Source organism: Penaeus vannamei, chromosome 25 (genome assembly GCF_042767895.1).
Source record: "Penaeus vannamei isolate JL-2024 chromosome 25, ASM4276789v1, whole genome shotgun sequence".
Lineage (NCBI taxonomy): Eukaryota > Metazoa > Arthropoda > Malacostraca > Decapoda > Penaeidae > Penaeus > Penaeus vannamei.
The window spans coordinates 32,282,961-32,302,960 of record NC_091573.1 but is presented as its reverse complement, the minus strand read 5'-3'; the positions used below and the strand labels follow the sequence as shown (position 1 = coordinate 32,302,960).

The following is a 20,000-nucleotide window of genomic DNA, read 5'->3' as shown; positions in this document are numbered from 1 at the left end:
AACCAGTACCCAACTTTACAAATCTACATTAAAAATCAATAAGTTGAAGAATCCAACATAATTTGAGAAATATCTCTTTTTATTTAATCTTTCATTTGTCATATCTGTATGTAGATCCCTTTGATTTCCAGTAAAATAAAACATTTGTGCTCAGGTTGCAACATGTAAATATTACTTATAAATCAAATCCCAACATTTCTTGTATTTTTCTCTGAATTGTGTTCAGTTTACTTACACACACAAAGAAAGTAATTCACAAAATCTTAAATCCTTACAAAGAATCATGCATAAAAAAGAAAAAATTCAGCATAAAAAATTAACAACAGAACAATGATAAAAAGTTAGGACACCATAAAGAAGAAGAAGAAAAAAAAGAAAGAAAGAAAGAAAAAAAAAAAACACAAGAAAAAAAATTTGCGCAGATGCCACACCAACCTGGAATTCGTCGTAGGCCATGGTATTGCATTCCTCACACACCAGGTGGCTGCATTGGACCTTAATGGCAGATTCATAACCCCGTGATTCTTGGACAACTTGCAAACGACTCAGCTTAAACGTCACTACAGATATCTGTTGAACAATGAGGAGAGGGTTTACATTATGAGAATTGTCCCTTGTGCACAAGTATAATGAAGAACAAAGATATGAAAATATTAAGTAAAGACGAATACTGGTCACACACAAAAGACAAACAAACAATCAAACAAACAAATCACATACACATACACATACACACACACACACACACATAAACACACACACACACACATAAATACACACACACACACACACACACACACACACACACACACACACACACACGCACATGCAAACTCACGCACACATGCACACACACTCCTTTGATTGTAATGTACAGGTTCTGATGTTATTCAAGAGAGCATTTTCATGGGACCTGTTAGCCTTGTGCAAACTCTTCCATGAGTTGTAAAAAATGTTCATGGCTTTCATATTGTTACCTTCAGGCATGAGAAGATAGTGACAGTCATAATCACAAAAACCGAATTTTGTTAAAAGAAACAAGTGCTTTCTGCATATCCTTTCCGCTCTTAACTTTTGAACATTGATCTATCATCATTCTTCTGATTATCTAAAGGCACCAGAAAGAACATGAGTTGTCTATACAGACCATTTACAACTTTGCAAACCTATATATAAAGAATACAAGGTCAACAGATCTTAAACACCACAAGCCCCTTGAATTTTGCTATGTATGCGCATGTATGTCTTTGTGTCTGTGTCTACAACTATGTAAATCTAATATATATGTGTTTTTATTTTCATGAACCTACATGTATGCATGCTTGCATATATGTTTATGTGAGTGTCCTTTTCAAATGCAAACTGTTACATGTTCTGATATATATTGTGTATGATATAATAAATATACAATGCCATATTGGGTGTTGAACATACCAAATATAAAAAGAAACAATCAACATCATAATTTTGTTTCACTGAGAAGAGGGTAGCATGCTCTGAGTCAGACCTAAAGAAAGCAACTGTCCAGTTGAAGGTTTGGGATATTTAGAACCGGATAATGTTTATTTTAGTTCCATTCACAGTCGGTCTTTTGTATCTTTGGATAGAGTTAGGACCAAACAAGTTTCATATTGTGTTCATAGCTATGTTGGCATTTTAACTAACAGCAACTGCTAACATTAAGGAAATAAAATCTGGGGTTGCCAACTGCTTAAGAAATTTTGGTTCACCTGCACCAAATTTCAAGTTTATCAAAAGTAGGAATGATGTCTATACAAACCTTTCCATAGCTGTCTTCACTTCATATATGACATCCACAAGAACAAAGAAATCTTTCCCTTCCTCATGGCTCCAATTCATTCCAACATATGCTCAACTGGAAGACTCTTTGTCATACTTTGTCATCGTAATCATATACCAATAAATGCTAGTGCCCAGGGGTCAGCCTGTACATTAAAGAACCCATCAGAAAGGGAGAATTCTTACTGATTCTTCCAAAACACAAACTCATTCCTAACCTTTCCTTATCAGTGTCAAAGACCCTTCCTAATGTACAGGAAACATAGGAGCTGAACTGTGTAAAAGACTGAAGGATAATGCTGAAGGACAGGTGTACTTACATCTAAAGCCAGTAGACAATAGTGGCATCAACTGAATGCTGGATAGTTGCAATGAGGGGGATGAGAGCTTGATAATAAACCTAATTCATTACAATCATACCAGTTCATTAACATATAGCATTAACATATGCATTAACCACCAATCTGTACTAATAAGTTAGTTTTTCTAAATTGTTATATTGCCTAATCTCAATATATTACCAAGTCAAAATACTCTGTACCTCTTGATGGTTTAAAATTTATCTTTCCTTCTTAATATTACAAAGCAACTAATATCATACAACTTAAACAATATCATATGCACCAATGCAATTAAAATTAGCATTTGGATCGAGTGCATTTATTTAGATCTGATGTTAAAATTTAACTTTTCTAACATATACACCAGGTGGTATCTGGGTACAACCTGTACTCAGAAATAACCTTCATAAATACAATATAAAAGAATAACAATAAAAACAAAGGCATAAGAATGCTTACCTCCTATGAGATGTTGTTGTGCCTCATTTTGCTTTATTTTTTTTAATTAACATTAACTAAAAGAAGGTCTACAACTATCAGTTCTTTTTTCTTTAATGATCCCATTTCACATGATGGACAAGAAATTCAAATTCATCAATTAAAGAAATGGTTATTCTAAAAATATCATAACAAGAACCTACAGTCTAATTTCCTTTCCAAAACAACAAAATACTGAGGGGAAGGTAGGTATGGTCTCTCTCCTTCCACACTCAAATGAAAAGGTCGTTTTGATGAGAAAACAAAGAATTTTAAGGAAAAATAGCAATTAATTCAGAACTCTGACTATGTGTTCTTGTTGCATCTGTGTTTCTTCACCTTCCTCTCTTCCTAAGGATCCAGGAAGGGATTTACAAACCTGTAAAATCTTTACTATATATTTTGCTATGGTCTCTCAGTAGCAAACCAAAGATTCTTCCACTGAAAGGTAGGAACTCCTGGACATTAGTGACTGACTTAAAAAAAAAGAGTTGGGATGTCTATGGCTACATATCCATTGCATTTTCCAAAATTTGCCTAGAATGATGACTTAAGTTCTTATCCATGAGAGATCAATCAGCTGAACTGATCCAAACCAAAAAGGTTATATGAGGGAACACAGAGTGCTTTGTTCATTAAATCTTTAGTTGCTTTATTTTCTCTGAACTCAAAATTGCTTCTGGATTTGGACTTCAGGCAAGATGACTCTGACCTTTCCATTTCTGTTCATAGTTTTAACTCATCCTGGTATGGACACAATCTAACTGCACACCAGCCATCTCTAAATTGGAAACATATGACTATGACATTTTTTTTCAGTTTTCTCTTTATCCCAATATTTGACATTCTAAGTGTTACAAAGCTGCTAGACTTGATACATAGGCTCCTTTTTATGATCTAGAAATATTAGGTTTCACCCATATGTGGGAAGTCATTCACTTTATAACAATAACTTTCTTATTGAATCTAGTGATCTTTCATGCTATTTTTCACTTCCTAACAGAGTTAGTAAATACTGTACTCACAAAAAGAGAAGCACTTTCATTATTGTGTCTAAAGAGCTAAAGGTTGCCTTATCAAATCCAGTACTCTTAAGTCTATGAGATTACAATAGCAAGAGAGCAAAGGAGCAAAAGATACTGAGAGTTTGAGAAGAAGGCTTTTGAGCACATGGGGATCTATATTCATGATGTGATGCATACAACAGTATCAATAAATACATTTCCTACAATTTACTATATGCATCACACAAATGACACTTAATACCTTTCTTACCATAAATTGGATATCATTCTAAAACATCCTCTATTTCTCCCAACACCTGCTGTGAAACTTGTTCATGTTTGGGGTTCTTTAGCATAAAAGTAAGACCCATATGAAACACAGTGATTCCCTTATCACTAAGTAGCAGGCTCAGTGGCCAATGGACCAACAAGGTGACACCAGCTTCAATGCCGTCCTGCATTACAAAGTTCTGACATCATTTCAGTCACCCACACGCTGTGCAAAGATGCTGGCTGTGTTGAAAGTACCTATTTCATAGTAGATTACGTTTTCTACAATTAAATTTCTACAGCTTTGCATAAGCTGCACCACTGGGTCTGTGAAAGTTCAAAGGAAAACACTGCAAAGTACATCTGGACAAAACTTTGAAGACTATCACCATTTCATATCTACTTCTGCACTCCATCAGTCTAAATCAGATGACAGGAATGAGAGGAACCATTTATGAGGAAGAGACCAGATTTCAGTTCTCATCTGTTCTACAGAACTAACTAGTAACCAAAGGAATGCACCTTGAATCATTAGCAATTTGTAAGCATCAACTGTCATATATGTGATGAACTAAGCATATGGAAACCTGCTTCTCAATCACAATCTCACCTTAGCATATATCTTTTTTATTCAACCCTTAATGAGTAAATGTACATAAATCAATTTTACCCCACAAAAGTTTCAAGAAAGAAAGTGCAAAGAGAGACATTGAAGTTGTTTTGAGAAATTTCTTATGTGAATGTATAAATAACTCCTTAGTCAACCACTATGGGATGGATGCTAACTGAGGGTCCAATGAGAATTAGTTAATTAAAGATATAACATGATATATTGTAATTAAAACTGATGCTTGAACCATCCAGAAAAGAACTGATAATACCCCATTAGTTCCTGGCATTTGGGTAATTTATTTTGTACTAATAGAATTTTATGTTAAAGAGACGTTAAAGGGATATCAGGATCGGGCATTTTTCCCAACCAATCCAGTTTTCATATTTAACATTCTGTACTCTTTAAGGGTCAAATCAAAATGCTCATCAAAAGACTACACAAAGCCAATGCTAAATGTGAAAAAACATAAAAATAATGGTTGAGATTCAGTTTGCTTAAAAGTCTGACAGTTTTAGGCTTTTTAAGGTTATGCTTTACTTACTGTATCTTTTCTTCTGAAGGAGCTGGTGACATCTGATACTTCACTAGGTGTGGCCTCTTCAAAAACTTCAGATGCAAGCTCTATGGAAGACGGAGGTGGCTTATTTTCCACCCGGAATGCGGCGTCCATTCCCCCCAGTCCACTGTCAGTGCGCTCTGATTCCATGTTAACCATGATGAAGTTGTCGCTGTCGGAACTCAGGTCACTACGAACTGAAAGGGTGTCACTCATGTCTTCGGGGCTGGTTTTCACTGCCGACTCAATGGTGGACATAAGATTGGTAAAGCCACTAGTTATTCCCTTTCGCATTGTACTAAAGCCTGCATTAAGGTTGTCATGGAGACTTAGCTGCATGACAGGGCCGTTGATGCTGGAAGGGTCGGAGTCCATAGCATGGCTGGCGTTTACACTACGGGGAAGGTTGGTCAAGCTACTTGAGAGGGTTCTAGTAGCTCCCTGTCTAAGGGTGGATGACGACGGCGATGATTGCTTACCTGTGGCGGCAGGAGAGTGCTGACTGACCGGCGGCTGACTTATGCTACCATTGGCGGTGGCGGGAGGCTGCTTTGTGATGGAAGTAGTGGCCGGTGATGGCTGCGGTGAGGCTAACTGATCAACACTGTATGACTTAGTGATATCACTAGATATGGAACAAGCATCGGCTTCACTGGCCCTCTGGACTATACTATGCTCTGATGCTGAGTTCCGTACCTCGCAGCTAGGAGAACCTAGATCGTGAAGGTCGGCTGTGGAAGAGGAATCAGGGAGGAAGCTCTCCATATCTCCGGCCACTGAGTCTTTGTTTGGATGTGGGGGGGGCATCACCAGCGAGACGTCTAGCTGAGGCACCATGGCCGAGATGGCCAGTGTGTCCCCGAGGTTGTCTGCAGAAAGGGCCACTCCGGCCATATCAGGGTGTGTCAGGATATGGATGGTATCAGAGGTAAGGTAGGTCGTGAGTTCCGTGACCACATCTAACTGTCGCATGAGAAACAGGTACTGGTAGTGGTTGAGTTGGGCACTGACTAGACTTGGCGTGTGAGCAAGTATGTGTATGGCAGCCTCCTGCCGACTCCTCTTTCCTTGCATCTCCCCTTCATCCCTCTGAAATGGCACTTGCTTATTTCCGTCCCAGTCATGCGCCTCCTTGCTTTGCTCCTGACAGTAAAAATTTCTTAATAAGTCTCTGTGTGGTCTAACATCTTGATCTTCACAAGGCTTGACACCAGACACTTTCTGATCACTCATTGGCTTAGGCTTTGGCTTGATGTAAATCCAGAGCGACACTGGAAACGCATCCACAAATGGAACAGGTCTATTTCGAGCAGCAGGCACATTGAGAAACTCTACCCACATGGGATCACAGTACACAAAGAGGACATCCCTCGCTTGAGTCCATAGTGCATCGCGTTTCATGCTTGATATAGCATCGTATAACGAAGCGTCAACCGAGGGAAGACTTCTCACATTATCTTCAGCTGCGGAAGTAAAACAACATTATAACATCTGTCTCTACAATAATGCTCAGTAATCAGTCGTGGCTTTACACTTACATGTTATCAATAACAAAGTGTTCTTCCAAAATACAAAATCTATAATCTTTTTCATTGTCCATTATCAATTCTCAGGTCCTTAATGCTATGCCTCTGGTTATCAAATAGCAAAAACATATTAGGAGTAAGCAACATCACTGAAGCCTTCTATGTACAGGTGAGGCTTGCACTAACTATTCTACCTGAAAATAAAAGAAAACTGCAAAAACAATCATTGTGGAGAAAATCATTATATACAGTTTTGGTTACTGATAAACTTATATTTTTTACTGCATGATACTCCTGCTTCAACTCTGAAGCTGATAGCTGGCAAAACCACAGACTGAAGCTACACATTCTTAGTACCAAGCCAAAGACAGCATGATGTTAAAAGTAAATATGCCCCATTAACCTTCATGTCATTGCCATGCCATAACTACATATATTTACAGATATCTCTGAAAGGGAAAAAAATAAAGAATGAAAAATGAGCAAGAAACTTTCCTTGACAGACATTAACATTCCAAATGCATGGACATTCATGAGGTACAACACATTAACTCTATTCAAAACCAAGCTAATCTTATACGGCAAGCTTGTTGGTTGCAACAGCTAACACAAAGCTAGAAATGGTCTTTGAAACTTTCAAATCACATGGTCTGCTAGGAAGACAAACTGCATAGAACAACAGATTTACAGTTCGAACAGGCTTAACATGACAGTACAAGAAAAGGAGAAATACAAAGAGATGATGATTACAGAGAAGAAAAAAATAATTTGCCAAAAGAGTCTCTTTTACCTTACTGCTCCAAGTACTTTGTCTCTCTTTACCTCTTTCAACTCCCCCCTCCCCCCACCCCCCACCCCCATCCCACCCCCCTCATCTCTATCTCTTCTCTGTTTCTCTTTTCTTTCCCTCAATCACTCACTCACACCCTCACTCTCGCTTCATTACCCTTTCTCCCTCTTAATTCCATTTTATCTTAATTTCTTCTCTTACTCTTTCTGTCTCCCTTTCCCCTTTCTCTTTCTCTATGTTTTGAGTAAAAATAAGTATCATTTAGCATTCAAACTGACTCACATTTTTAAGTCAAAAAGTCAAATATCTGAGGCCTGCTAAGATTTGTTTCTCATGACACAACTTATACTCGAGACACAGTATTTGGATCAGGGAAGGAGTAAGAGACAGAAGGATAAGGAGAATAAGAGGGGGAAAGATGAAGCAGGAGGAGTAACCATCTCACACAACACCACAACACTTTTGATCTTCAAACACAAGAGGATGTGAGACATTATTTACCCATGGCATGCTTGACAAACTTGTCACAAATTGGCTGGAAATCTGCAGGGGTGGCTGGAAAGTCTGAGGCAAAGAACAGTTCCCCTTGCTGAGCTGCTTCTAAGCTCGTCGCCAGGGATGCAAGTGAGCCCGGGCTGGTTGGGTCAGCAGGTCGCACATTTGAGAGGATCAGCCTCGAGGTCTGGATGTGCATGGCACGTGGACGGTCGCGCTGATTGGTCTGTTCCCCAACTCCGTCAATAATGACCTGGTTGATGAGTGGAGAAAAAATATGTGAATGGGCAAGTGTTTCAGCATCTGCATAATGCTTGTATATGAGGATAGTACTCCCTTCTTTAGTTGATTAGTATAAGAAACCAATGTAGCAATGAATTTAAGGCGAAATTCCAAAGTATACCAAAATTAAATTGCAGGAGTGCTTGCATACTTCCACCATCCACTATGGTCTTGTTTTATCAACTGTGTTTACACAGATGGCTCCAGAATCATTGTAACTTGGGAGTTAATTACTAGGCTGGTCTGATCTTATCTATTTAGCCTATTCTTTTAATTTTTGGAAAGAAAATTTTTATTCTCATTACTGTTATTATTGCTAATAACTTTAGAACAAAATAATGATAATAGTAATGTTAATAATGAACATATTAGTACCAGAAATAGGAACTTTTTTCCTAAAAATTCAAAGCATAGGGTAAATTAGGCAGAGTAACTAACTCCTTGGTGACTGAGCACTTGTGAAGCCTTCTGTGTGTACAGAAAATAAAACAAACTTCAGTAAACAATGCATGTACAAGGCACCAATGAGATGATAAAAAAGCCACATGATATCTAGTTATTATGGAAACCCTGGAAAATGTAACTCACTACAGTGTGTGTACCAGTACCTCTAGGTTAAACTGAAAAATTCTGATACTTTATTCATAGAGAAACACTGGCTTGAGATACTTAAACATATGCTGCTGGGGATGGGATATGCATATATGCCATGGGTGTTTAATTTAGTAATTGTTTTTACACACAGATGGCTCCACAAGTACTAAGTCACCAATGAGCCAATTACGAGACCTACCTGTCTCACCTATTTACCTTTTTCCTTGATTTTCGATAATATATTCTGCTTATTAATATTACTGTTAGTGATGTCGTTACAATAGAGTAAATTATGATGTTTATAATAAAAATAACAGTATCAACATAGGTGGCTATTGTAAAAAAAATGTTCATCCTGCAAAATCAAGGAAAGGTGAAATCAGGTGAGGTCATAAGGTCTACTAATTGACTTCTTTGTGGCTAAGCACGGGCAGTGCCATCTATGTGTAGAGACATTTCACAGAAAAATACAACAGTGAACACAACATTTTCCAGGGGGCATTGGATTAAACAAAAATTGACAGGACTCTAGACCATCTTAATGCATTTTGATAATCGAAGCTTTTTGTAGGCCCGGGGGAAACAATATGTCAATAACCCTTGGTTAGTTGAATGAGAGGAAAAAAAAAAAAAAAAAAAGTGTAGCATACGTAAACTCAGTACCTCAGATGCATTTAAAAAATTACACAACTAAATCCTATACAAACTGTATTGTAGCTGCTCCAATGAAAACTAGCAAATCAGAAATCACAGGCCTTGATCATGCTAAGTAAAAATCTTCATACGGTAGTTTAGCCATGCATATGACACCACCAAAACTTAAAAATGGCCCAGGTGTTAGCCACCCTCAATCTTCATGGTTGAGTCCCCTTAAAGTGGTGACTATATAGCAACCACTCGAGTTTACCTGATGTCTACATAACCAGAGAAAATGAAAAACAAAGTCATATCCTGAGACCTCAATCAGCCTCTTCCATTATTATTCTTTGCTCACAAGCAAGTTACTAACCCTTATCTGAGATCTGCAATCTGAGCACTCACCCGAGGCATTATGGCTTCCAGGTGTACGTCGAGGTAGGAACTTGGTGGTGGCTCTGTGACGATGGTGCGCTGGAGGCTTCTGGTAAAGGCATTGAGCCATAACAGGGACAAGGGGTCAAAGGTCACCTGTATGGGGTTGAGCTGCAGGTACAACTTGGGTGGCGGCACTAATGGAGAGAGAGAGAAGAGGGAAAAATTATGTGGGTTAGCACTACTTTTCGGTAAAATGTAATTAGTTATTATATGTCATTACTAAACATCATCAAAGAAATATTCTGTATCTGTTGGTGTATAAGATTCACTGGCCTTTATTGAAAATCCTCTTTTTGAAAGATGAAAGAAAAAAAAAAAGAAAAAAAAAAGAAAAGAAAAGAAAAGAAAAGAAAAAAAGAGAAAAGAAAGAATAGAAATAAAAAGCAAAAATAAAAGAAATCACTGCCCTCAGGCTCCCTAAAGGCCTAAAGTCTAGAGCTACTTATAAGGCAACCAAAAAGTGTGTCATATATGCCAGCAAAAAAGGTATATCAAAATGTCCATAAAGCCATGAACCACAAGACACCATCAGACACATGAATATAAGATAAACAGGACCCAAATTAGTCACAGATTAGAATAAACAGACGTAATGAGCAATTTACCTGGAAACTCTGAGTCAGCTGGGTAGTAGTATGATGTGAACTCAAGATGGAGGCTGGCCATCTGGGTGGGCAGGTTGAACCTATCCTTGTCCCCTGGGGTTGCAAATTGTCAATCAGAAGAGAGTACAGAACACAAGATAAACTACTTTAAATGCTTGCTACTCTACTCAACACATACTCTCCTTTCTTCCTTCTTACTCCTATTCCTACACATTTACTTAATCTTGCTCTCTCTCTTTTTCTCTGTCTATCTGTCCATCTCATCTAAACTTTCCTTTCTCTGATTCACTCGTAAACTCAATTGCTCTCTCTCTACTAAACTCACTCTGCCTTCACTTTTACTTTAACTTTCTCTCCCTGTTCTTTTTACACTTGTTCTTGTCAATTAAACTTCTCCCATTCAGCTTTCACTTTCTCCCTCTCTTTCCTCTTTCTCTCTCTCTCTCTCTCTCTCTCTCTCTCTCTCTCTCTCTCTCTGTCCCTCTCTCTCTCTGTCCCTCTCTCTCTCTGTCCCTCTCTCTCTCTGTCCCTCTCTCTCTCTGTTCCTCTCTCTCTCTGTCCCACTCTCTCTCTTTCCCACACTCACTCTCTCCCACACTCACTCTCTCCCACACTCACTCTCTCTCACACTCACTCTCTCCCACACTCACTCTCTCCCACACTCACTCTCTCCCACACTCACTCTCTCTCACACTCACTCTCTCTCACACTCACTCTCTCTCACACTCACTCTCTCTCACACTCACTCTCTCTCACACTCACTCTCTCTCACATTCACTCTCTCTCACACTCTCTCTCTCTCACACTCACTCTCTCCCACACTCACTCTCTCTCACATTCACTCTCTCTCACATTCACTCTCTCTCACATTCACTCTCTCTCACACTCTCTCTCTCTCACACTCTCTCTCTCTCACACTCTCTCTCTCTCACACTCACTCTCTCTCACACTCACTCTCTCACACTCAATCTCTCTCACACTCAATCTCTCTCACACTCAATCTCTCTCACACTCAATCTCTCTCACACTCACTCTCTCTCACACTCACTCACTACCTGCAAGTATTTACTTCAGATTTCCCATTATTGTATAACTGTAATAACTTAATGAAATTTATTTAAATGAGAATAAGTGATCTCACTCCTCTGACAAAAATATATAAACAATAAAAATATCAAAACTAAAATCTTGAGAGGAAAAGAGAACATTGATTATTCAACAAATAAACCAATTATTGGACTTCATAATACATCTAACATAACAAATGAAAACAGTTCTCATATGTCCATGAGTCAATCCTATAGTAATCACATCTGCATTTTCTACAGCTACAAAAAATGGTTTGAGGCACAATACACACAGAGAAGACAACATGCATGGCTGGGAACACCAACAGAACTCATGGTTTGCTTCTGTGGCAAACTTGGTAAAGTGCTATACAGAGGGATTCACAATTCCCGACAATATAAACGTAACATGTAATGCCTTAACTTCTCATTACTGATGATAAATGCACACTTGACTTGCATGTCAGTAAACAGAACTGCCTCGTAAATATTGACTTCACTCATGTGAATCTGAGTAATCACTGAGGCTACAAAATGGGAAACAATCTATGGCTACAAACTAAAAGAGTCACAACACAAAAGCACTCACTCACTTTTGGAAGGTTAAGCATTCCTTAAAAGTGTATCTAAGTCTAATTTTCAAAAAAGATGAAATAGTTTCTGACAAACATGAACAAGCAAAATAACATGTGTACTGTCTGACACTGCTTCTAAAATATTTGAATGTGTTTATGGCATTTTGCTAAACTTATCTCTAAATCAATAGTAACTATCAAGATTCCTGACTATATACTTTTGTAAGAGAAAGTCATCAAATATTATTAACAACAGATGTATGACTGTGTAACAAATATTAACTCATGAGGATTCCTTTTTTCCAAACACACTCAATTATTTGCAATATCAAACAGTAAACATTCTGGTAGGATCTCATTTGTAAACTATATGGGCAAAGACACTATTCATATGTATATATATAATAGTAATTTGGCAAGTTGATGAACAAACGGGAATACCTGTCTTTTTCCGATGTTTTTTGGTGTGTCCAGCTTATGGGGTTGGGAGGTAAGAGACAGTAAAGTTAGAATAAACACAGCATTACAAAGAGACGTCAGCGGTGTGGGTCGCACAACATTTAGAGGCTTGGGAATTATCAATGATTTTATCACCTAACTGCAGAGATGAGGACTCGGGTAGGGAGAACCTGTTTTAAATTCTATTGGTTCTTATAAATAATATAAATCTTTTCTTTAACCCCTCTTTAGCACTCAAAGATCTATGTAGCTTACTTCAAAAGTGAAAATATTTCATGGAAACTTTAGTATCTTGAAAATCATTCTAGCCATAAATATGATAAATTTACAAACTATGCAATGCATAAACTGCATATACAACTATATGGATATTGATTATATTACAGTAAGAGGTGGAGGGGAGTGGGTGCAAGAGATCAAGGGTCATGGAGTGTTTTGAGACACCAACATGGTAATAACTGAGGTCTACCAAGGCAGATTGCTCAGTCGCAGTGGCTGGAACACTTGCATCATTATTTAAAACATGGCATGAAACAAGAAAAAATAAAACTACAAGACCTGCCCATAAATTTGAAATATTATAAGAGCTGCTGCAGAGGGGTTAAATGAGGACTGTATGATTCTTGAAATAAATATTTTTCTTTTCTTTCTTTTAAATATTTTTTGGGGAGTGGTCTTAAAAACCATGATTTAAAACTAATTTCTCTTTTCAGAGCAGTGATTGTATCTCCTTATTCTTAAAAGCCAAATAGGTGTTTTTCAGAGAGTCTCTTTGTGGGGAAAGACTGCACATGAAAGCAAGCAAGCCTTGGATCAAGTGGGGTTCCTCTTCCTGGGTCATCACCTCTTTCTTTGACCTCTAAATTACACACACACATGCAAAGTGGCCAATCTAGGAGATAAATTATAAAGCATAAATTGGACATAATTAATCATCATTCACTTAATTACTAATAATCAAAGAAATTCTGCCCTACAACATAACATGATTTCAGACACATAAGCATGTATCTGCATACAAAGAATGAAGAGAAATAACAAAAATATATAATATTTAAAACAGTAAATAAATCAACTAGAAAAGAAAGATAAAACACATGCATTAACTACTATTTCTGACATGTGAGGTGAGAACAGCTGATGTACTCTATCTCTGGTATAAGTTCTTCTTCAGTGACTGTATACCGTCTTCTCATAAATCCCTAAAATCAAAAATCTAAATCACACAAAATCAAACTCCTACCTATTACATTCTAACTCTGGAGATATTTGCTCCCTATAATAGGTATTTTCTATCTCTAAGAGTTATTTATTTGTTTATCAAAAAGTATTTTCTACCTAGGAATAATCTTATTAATCTTATATTATGATAGAAAGGAAAATAAAAATATGTTCCTGCAATAAATGAATAAGAGTAAATATATACATTTCCTAATTCATGAATTACAGTATCAACCTACAATGGCAAAATAAAGAGAAGAAAAAAAGAGCCCTCATAATAATAATCAAACTTGAACATCGCACCTCATTTTTTATTTGCATTCGAAGCAAGGTGGTTAGCATAAGCAAGGTCCAAGGTTTAGAATCAAGTTTCATCAGAGCAATAGTGTCAAGTGAGTATTACAAGCCACAAAATGCTTGTTAATGATGTCTTTTGCAGGTAATGGGTTAATGCAACTGGGATATGATGAACCTGAATCGTGTGAAGGCGTGGCAAAAGATTACGATGGCAAATACCAATCACTACAAAGCTAGCTGTGACAGGTGTGTTGCATGGAAACCTTCTCACCTGCATCAAATTCTACTGAGATGACCTTTTCAACTCATCTTTCCTTTACATAGCATGCACTTTACTATAAAGTAGAGAATGAGTAGAAAAAAAAGACAAAAAAAAAAGACCAAGTTATATGAGGATAAAAAATCTGAAAACTGATAAAAGGGGGGAAAATCATTGTAATAGAGCTTATCCTAGATATTTGCAGAATTTCCACCTGGTGAGTTGTTAATGGAGGCCTTTCCCTTTATCTTTCCTCTTGATTTTCTCTCCCATTAGAGTAATATTTGGCCATTTTGACAAGCTATGTAAAGGAAGAAAAATGAGCGTCTGTCACAATGTTGCTGAATCCAGCTGATTCATTCTTTCTCTCTGTATTCCTTCTCTTCCTCCTCAAGTCATCACTAACTTAAGTATTAAAACACAATAAATGACTCTTCACAGAAAAATGCAATACCACTTCTACATATCTGGTTTGTACAGGACAAACAAAAATAATTTTTTATATGAAAATTATGAAAGACACCAGACCCTAAATCTTCAAAATAAAGATGACTAATATGTTTAAAAGTTGCACACAGATTTAAGAACAATTCTAACAAATGGTGTGGTCTTTGTAGTACCTACACATAATTCCTTTTCATGATGTATTTGCCTGGAGAATTTATTGAGGATCAAACAACACTAACCCATGCCAACAATAGTATACTTGAAGAACATATAAGCCAAACCTACTTGTTATTACTTCCTACAATGAAATTTACAAAGCAATCTTGGTACATGAAGAGTCCCCACAAGATGCATGAAGCAGAACCAAAAGGGCGACAGGGAAGGCATAAGAGATGCCCAAATACCTGAGATGAATTCTTTGGGGGCCTGTTTCCTTTTGGAAGTGGATACCCTATACACGCAGAAGTCATTAATCCGTAGGACACAGCATGAGGACATGAGTTTCCGCAGCTGGGTTCCCACAACTCCTTTTAAAGGACTTGCTGGCCCAGTACTGGTGGCATCTCCTGGTGCCGTGCTCATGCGGCCACCAGGACTCTGTGTAGAAGGAAGAATCAATACAATATTATGCATGAGGGTTATTTGATAAGATATTCAATGTATTCTAACTTTCTTTTTTCTTCTTTTTCATGGGTGCTCATTATCATCTTGTGTATTTTCAATGTTTTTCTATTGTGGATTTCATGTCTAAATTTCCTGTGTCAACAGCAGTCACTATATTACTGTGTATTTGGCAATGTTAAAAGATGTTAACTGAAAATTCTCCTACTTTTAAGTAACACCTAAAAGCCAGAATATAATCCTATAACTAGGCTTTAGTACTCTATCTCCTGTATTTCTGGCAAGGCTTTTTCATATCCTCCTTCAGGTACTTATCTAATTCTAGCTCCCTGTACCTCACTTCTTAATTTCTTCATTCATAGCAATTAAGACAAAATCAGTGATCCTTTTCTGCTGCTGAATGAAAGCGGACGTCCCTTTTACACAATATGAAACAATATGATCACTGAAACAGGAATTGAGACTAACTCTTGTTGGGAAACTACCAAGAAAACTATAAATCAAAGAACACATTCCCAACTATATAAAATTCTTACGTTTGGAAGAAGTGCATTCAGTATTATTCACATAAGTCTAATATCTACAGCAGGGGTGACCAACCTTTTGTGAGATATGATCTATGATCAGTTACCCTGTTGTGATCTACCAGCCTAAGATTCAAACATATTCCATATATGTAAAATTGTATGTTGTTCATACATGTCCATTATTATAATCATAAATATAAATTATTCCAAGAAAAAAAGAGAAAAATAATAATCCAAGTATCATGAGTACTTGGATATGCTATTGCAACTATTCGCATGACAACTTTTGAAGGACAAATTATTAACAGATATAGTAGGGTGATCGACTTGACACAGGCTTGTGATCTACCAGTCAATCAGGATCAACTGGATGGCCACCCCTGACTGCTGCTTGGTACTCAGCAGGCTACTGGAGGAAGCGCAACAATACAATTCCAATAATATTACTGGTACAAGTTTATTACCTGCAGAGAGGTGTCATGACGTGCATGGGGAGGGGCTCTGGACAAAGGAGTGTGTGACGACCGACTAGAGTTAAGAGTATCTATGAGTCGCGTTCTGAACTGCGCAAGGGATGCCTGTGCCCACTGGGCTGGTCCACAGTCTGCTAAGTATCTGTGAAAAAATATATGCAAGATTTATGCCTTGGTACACACAGAGACATGAACTATGGGTTATATAATTTCTCTTCACACACACACACACACACACACACACACACACACACACACACACACACACACACACACACACACACACACACACAAAACACACACACACAACACATAACACACACACACACACAGATATTTTATTGAGTAAGTATAAAACATCATAAGGGGAGGAGCACTGAGGGTATGTGTTACCCTTTAACCCTTAATACTGTCTATTGTAATTTTTTTATACAAAGAAGACTCCACAAGTGCTTAGCCACCAAGAAATCTGTTGATATTTGTTCACATTTTTGTGATTTTTTAAAATGTTATCATCATTATCATTATCATTACCAATAACAAACATCAAAGAATATTTCCAAAAATGAGATAGGTTGGACTAGTAGCAGACTTTTGTGACCATGTACTTCTGGAGCTATCTATGTGTAAACACAATCACTAAAGCAAAATCAAAGTGAATACGGCAAGAAAGGGTTAGCACTGTAATTTTTTTACTTATTGTTGTACACTTGTACTGATGACTTATATGATATACTGGTAAACCCTAAATTCAACCATGTTATGTGCAGTAGAAAGGCATCACAGATGATCGCTCTCTGAATAAGTGAAACTCATGTATGGACACTCACTTGACCCAGTGTGCTCTGTCGCCTGCCGCAAGGTGATACGGATAGAAGTCAATTTCAAGTTGACTGATGGTGAACTGGAGTGCTGCCCCAGCTGACAAATCTGGGTGACTGGACCTCCCCGCTGTAAAAAGTTATAGTGGCTTATGTTTAAGATAATAAAAGAGGACATAAAATAGCTACTATACAATTTAGACAATGGTTCCTATACGCCCTCCTTACTCACTAACTTACTTCCTAAAGTATGACCCAATGCAGTCTCAACCACTGTGATTCAACCAAATGTGTCTGGTAAGTAGCCCTGATTATTTAAAACTATATGCCTCTATTTACTAAATGGGCATTGAAGTAGTTGCTGTGTAGTAATCTTGGTGGAAAATGATTTTGCAATCATGAGCCACATGTAAAAAAGTTACAGGTTCTTAGACTGCCTTCATAGCTAGTACACAAACACATATGGGGCAACACAAGATGACGAGATGAAAATGATAAAGGGAATGATGACTATTAATACTCTTATCATCAATACTAATAACAATGGAAATCAATTCTAATACAAGATAGCAATAGCTGATATTAAAACAGTATCACTCAATAAGACCCTTTATAAATTACAATTCACTATAACAGTTTCTCTATTTCAGTCTTGGAGAATACTCAGCAATTAAACCATACTTTTTCTTTATAATGCTCCAATACAGTGGCCTGCAGTTTTCTTTTAAAAATTGCCAGCATGAAAAGAAGTGCTAGTTCATGTTTCGTACTTCCATTTTCATTCCTTCTAAAAAAAATGACTTGACCTGTCAAACATCTCAAGTATGAAGTATCCAGCAGAACATGCTCAGACACTAAAAACAATGGCAATTGCTCACGTCTCAAAGAAACTCTAATATATCAACTTCCCATGATTCAAAAGTTCCACTGCTTTCAGTAAATGCTAAATAAAATATTTAATCCCATGCACATGCCCTATACTCTTCTGCATTTGTTTTTTAAACTAAATCAGTTATAACCATCTGTCTCTTTATTCCTCAAGCCATGATAATTGATAATTTCTTTGTTAAAATAAGAGCAGAAAGTGGAAGAAAGAAAGAGAGAAGGAAGAAGAAAAAAGGAGAATATTAACCCGTTGGATCTTCCCATCCTGGAAAGAATTTGGTTGAGGAGCAGGTGATGGGAATGTCTGATAGAGACATCTCATCATAAGTGCACATAGCACTTGGAGTAAGACTGACTCAGGAAGCCTTGAGGATGGGGACTCTTTTGTGAGCTCCTGCAGGATTTCCACAAGTCCATGAGAGTGAAGTTTACCACCCATCAACCATGCCTAGGAGAGGACTGTTTCCAGGAAAGACACTATGTCCATGTGCAGAAATCTAGTCCTGCCCGCCATTACTAGTGGTGAAAGGTGTTTTACGGAAAAGTCAATAATACAAAAAATCATTAAAAACCACAAACAATGCAACTTTATTTACAGTTACTGTTACTGCACAGTGTAAACTAACTGGAGAGATAATATGGAGTCTGTTCAATTAAAACAGGCTATCATCTTGATACATTGTCACCAATGACAAATCCTATTAATCTCGGAAAATGGCAAAACAGCAAAAATACACCTGCACAAAAAGGGCTAATAGCATTGCAAAGAAGAGGCAAGGAGTTTTGACATGGTGTGTAAATGTTCACGTGGGCTGGGCTTAGAAGCCACAGACCCGTGAGGAAGGAAGCCCAATGCCAAATTTTGGTCACAAGAGGCATTCAGATCCAACGGGTTAGTTGACGGCACCAGAAATATATATGTTCAATGTGGCATAGAAGACCATACTGGCTCTTGTTTTTTAAACTTTTTTTCTATATGGATAAATATAGTAACATCGTGTGAGACAGAAAAGAATAAAGGTTCCTAGATAAATATAACCCTTAATCATTCAAGATCATTGCTACTAAAGAAGAAAAGGCTGTTTTCCAAGAATAACCTGACAATGCAGTCTCTTCAGTCCAGGACTGATTATCAGCAGTCCAGGTCATGATAAAAATGTCATGACCATCAAGCACTTGCAAAATGCAATGTGTAGCTTTGCTGTGGTCCTGTTCACTTTGTGGTCCAAAACATATGTATATTTTCTCCTTTTGGCATAACTTGGTTCCCTTTTCCTTGAAACAAAGCTGAAAACCTATAAATGATACTGATTTAAGTCATATAAAAAAAAAAAACACTCCATGGCATTTACTATTTACAAGAGGATACTGTTTAGAATGCTAATGAAACTGGTATACTAAAGACGAGTATGTAAAATGCAACCTAACATATCAATATAGGCTTCTATTCTAAATACTCAGTGAGAGTATGACATTACTCTAATAATTCAGTATTGCTCTTTACAACTAAATTTCACTCACTCTGGATATGGATATATGGATATCAATGCAGTCTACAGAAAGTACTTTAAATACTGCAATGAATTTACTTTAAAACTGCGAACATTATTAATAACAAATATTCCACAAAACCAATTGAGAAATTTACTCTTAGCTAATGTCATATAGTAGTGTAAGCATTATTTAGAATACTATTTAAACAGCAGAATCCTGCAATCAGAAGACTATGTTTTGTTTTGCTTACAGTTTACTCTCCTATCCTTGTTTAACACTATAAGGGGTCACCACATTCTCTCACTACTGGAGAAAGCCTTTTAAGCAAAAATGTCTCATTTATGCAAATTGACAAAACAAGATATGAAAATTCTAGAACTGCCTGGTAAGAATATACAGTAAATCCCTGCTATACAAAGGAATTGCT

At 37.2% G+C, this 20,000-nt stretch overlaps 1 protein-coding gene across 2 annotated transcripts in view; it reads right to left on the bottom strand.

Annotated features, from left to right (window-relative positions):
* The window catches only part of LOC113813216 (bridge-like lipid transfer protein family member 3B), a 43,237-nt gene that overhangs the window by 10,293 nt on the left and 12,944 nt on the right, over positions 1-20,000 (bottom strand). The window contains exons 8-16 of one of the 2 annotated variants that reach the window (XM_070139486.1): positions 17,204-17,324; positions 16,365-16,515; positions 15,157-15,349; positions 12,511-12,543; positions 10,428-10,520; positions 9,790-9,956; positions 7,879-8,125; positions 5,047-6,524; positions 436-570 (exon numbers count right to left, since the gene is read on the bottom strand). In XM_070139486.1, coding sequence (XP_069995587.1) covers positions 436-570; positions 5,047-6,524; positions 7,879-8,125; positions 9,790-9,956; positions 10,428-10,520; positions 12,511-12,543; positions 15,157-15,349; positions 16,365-16,515; positions 17,204-17,324 — 2,618 coding nt within the window. The remainder of the gene's footprint in view (positions 1-435; positions 571-5,046; positions 6,525-7,878; positions 8,126-9,789; positions 9,957-10,427; positions 10,521-12,510; positions 12,544-15,156; positions 15,350-16,364; positions 16,516-17,203; positions 17,325-20,000) is intronic. The other variant, XM_070139488.1, reaches the window with a different exon arrangement.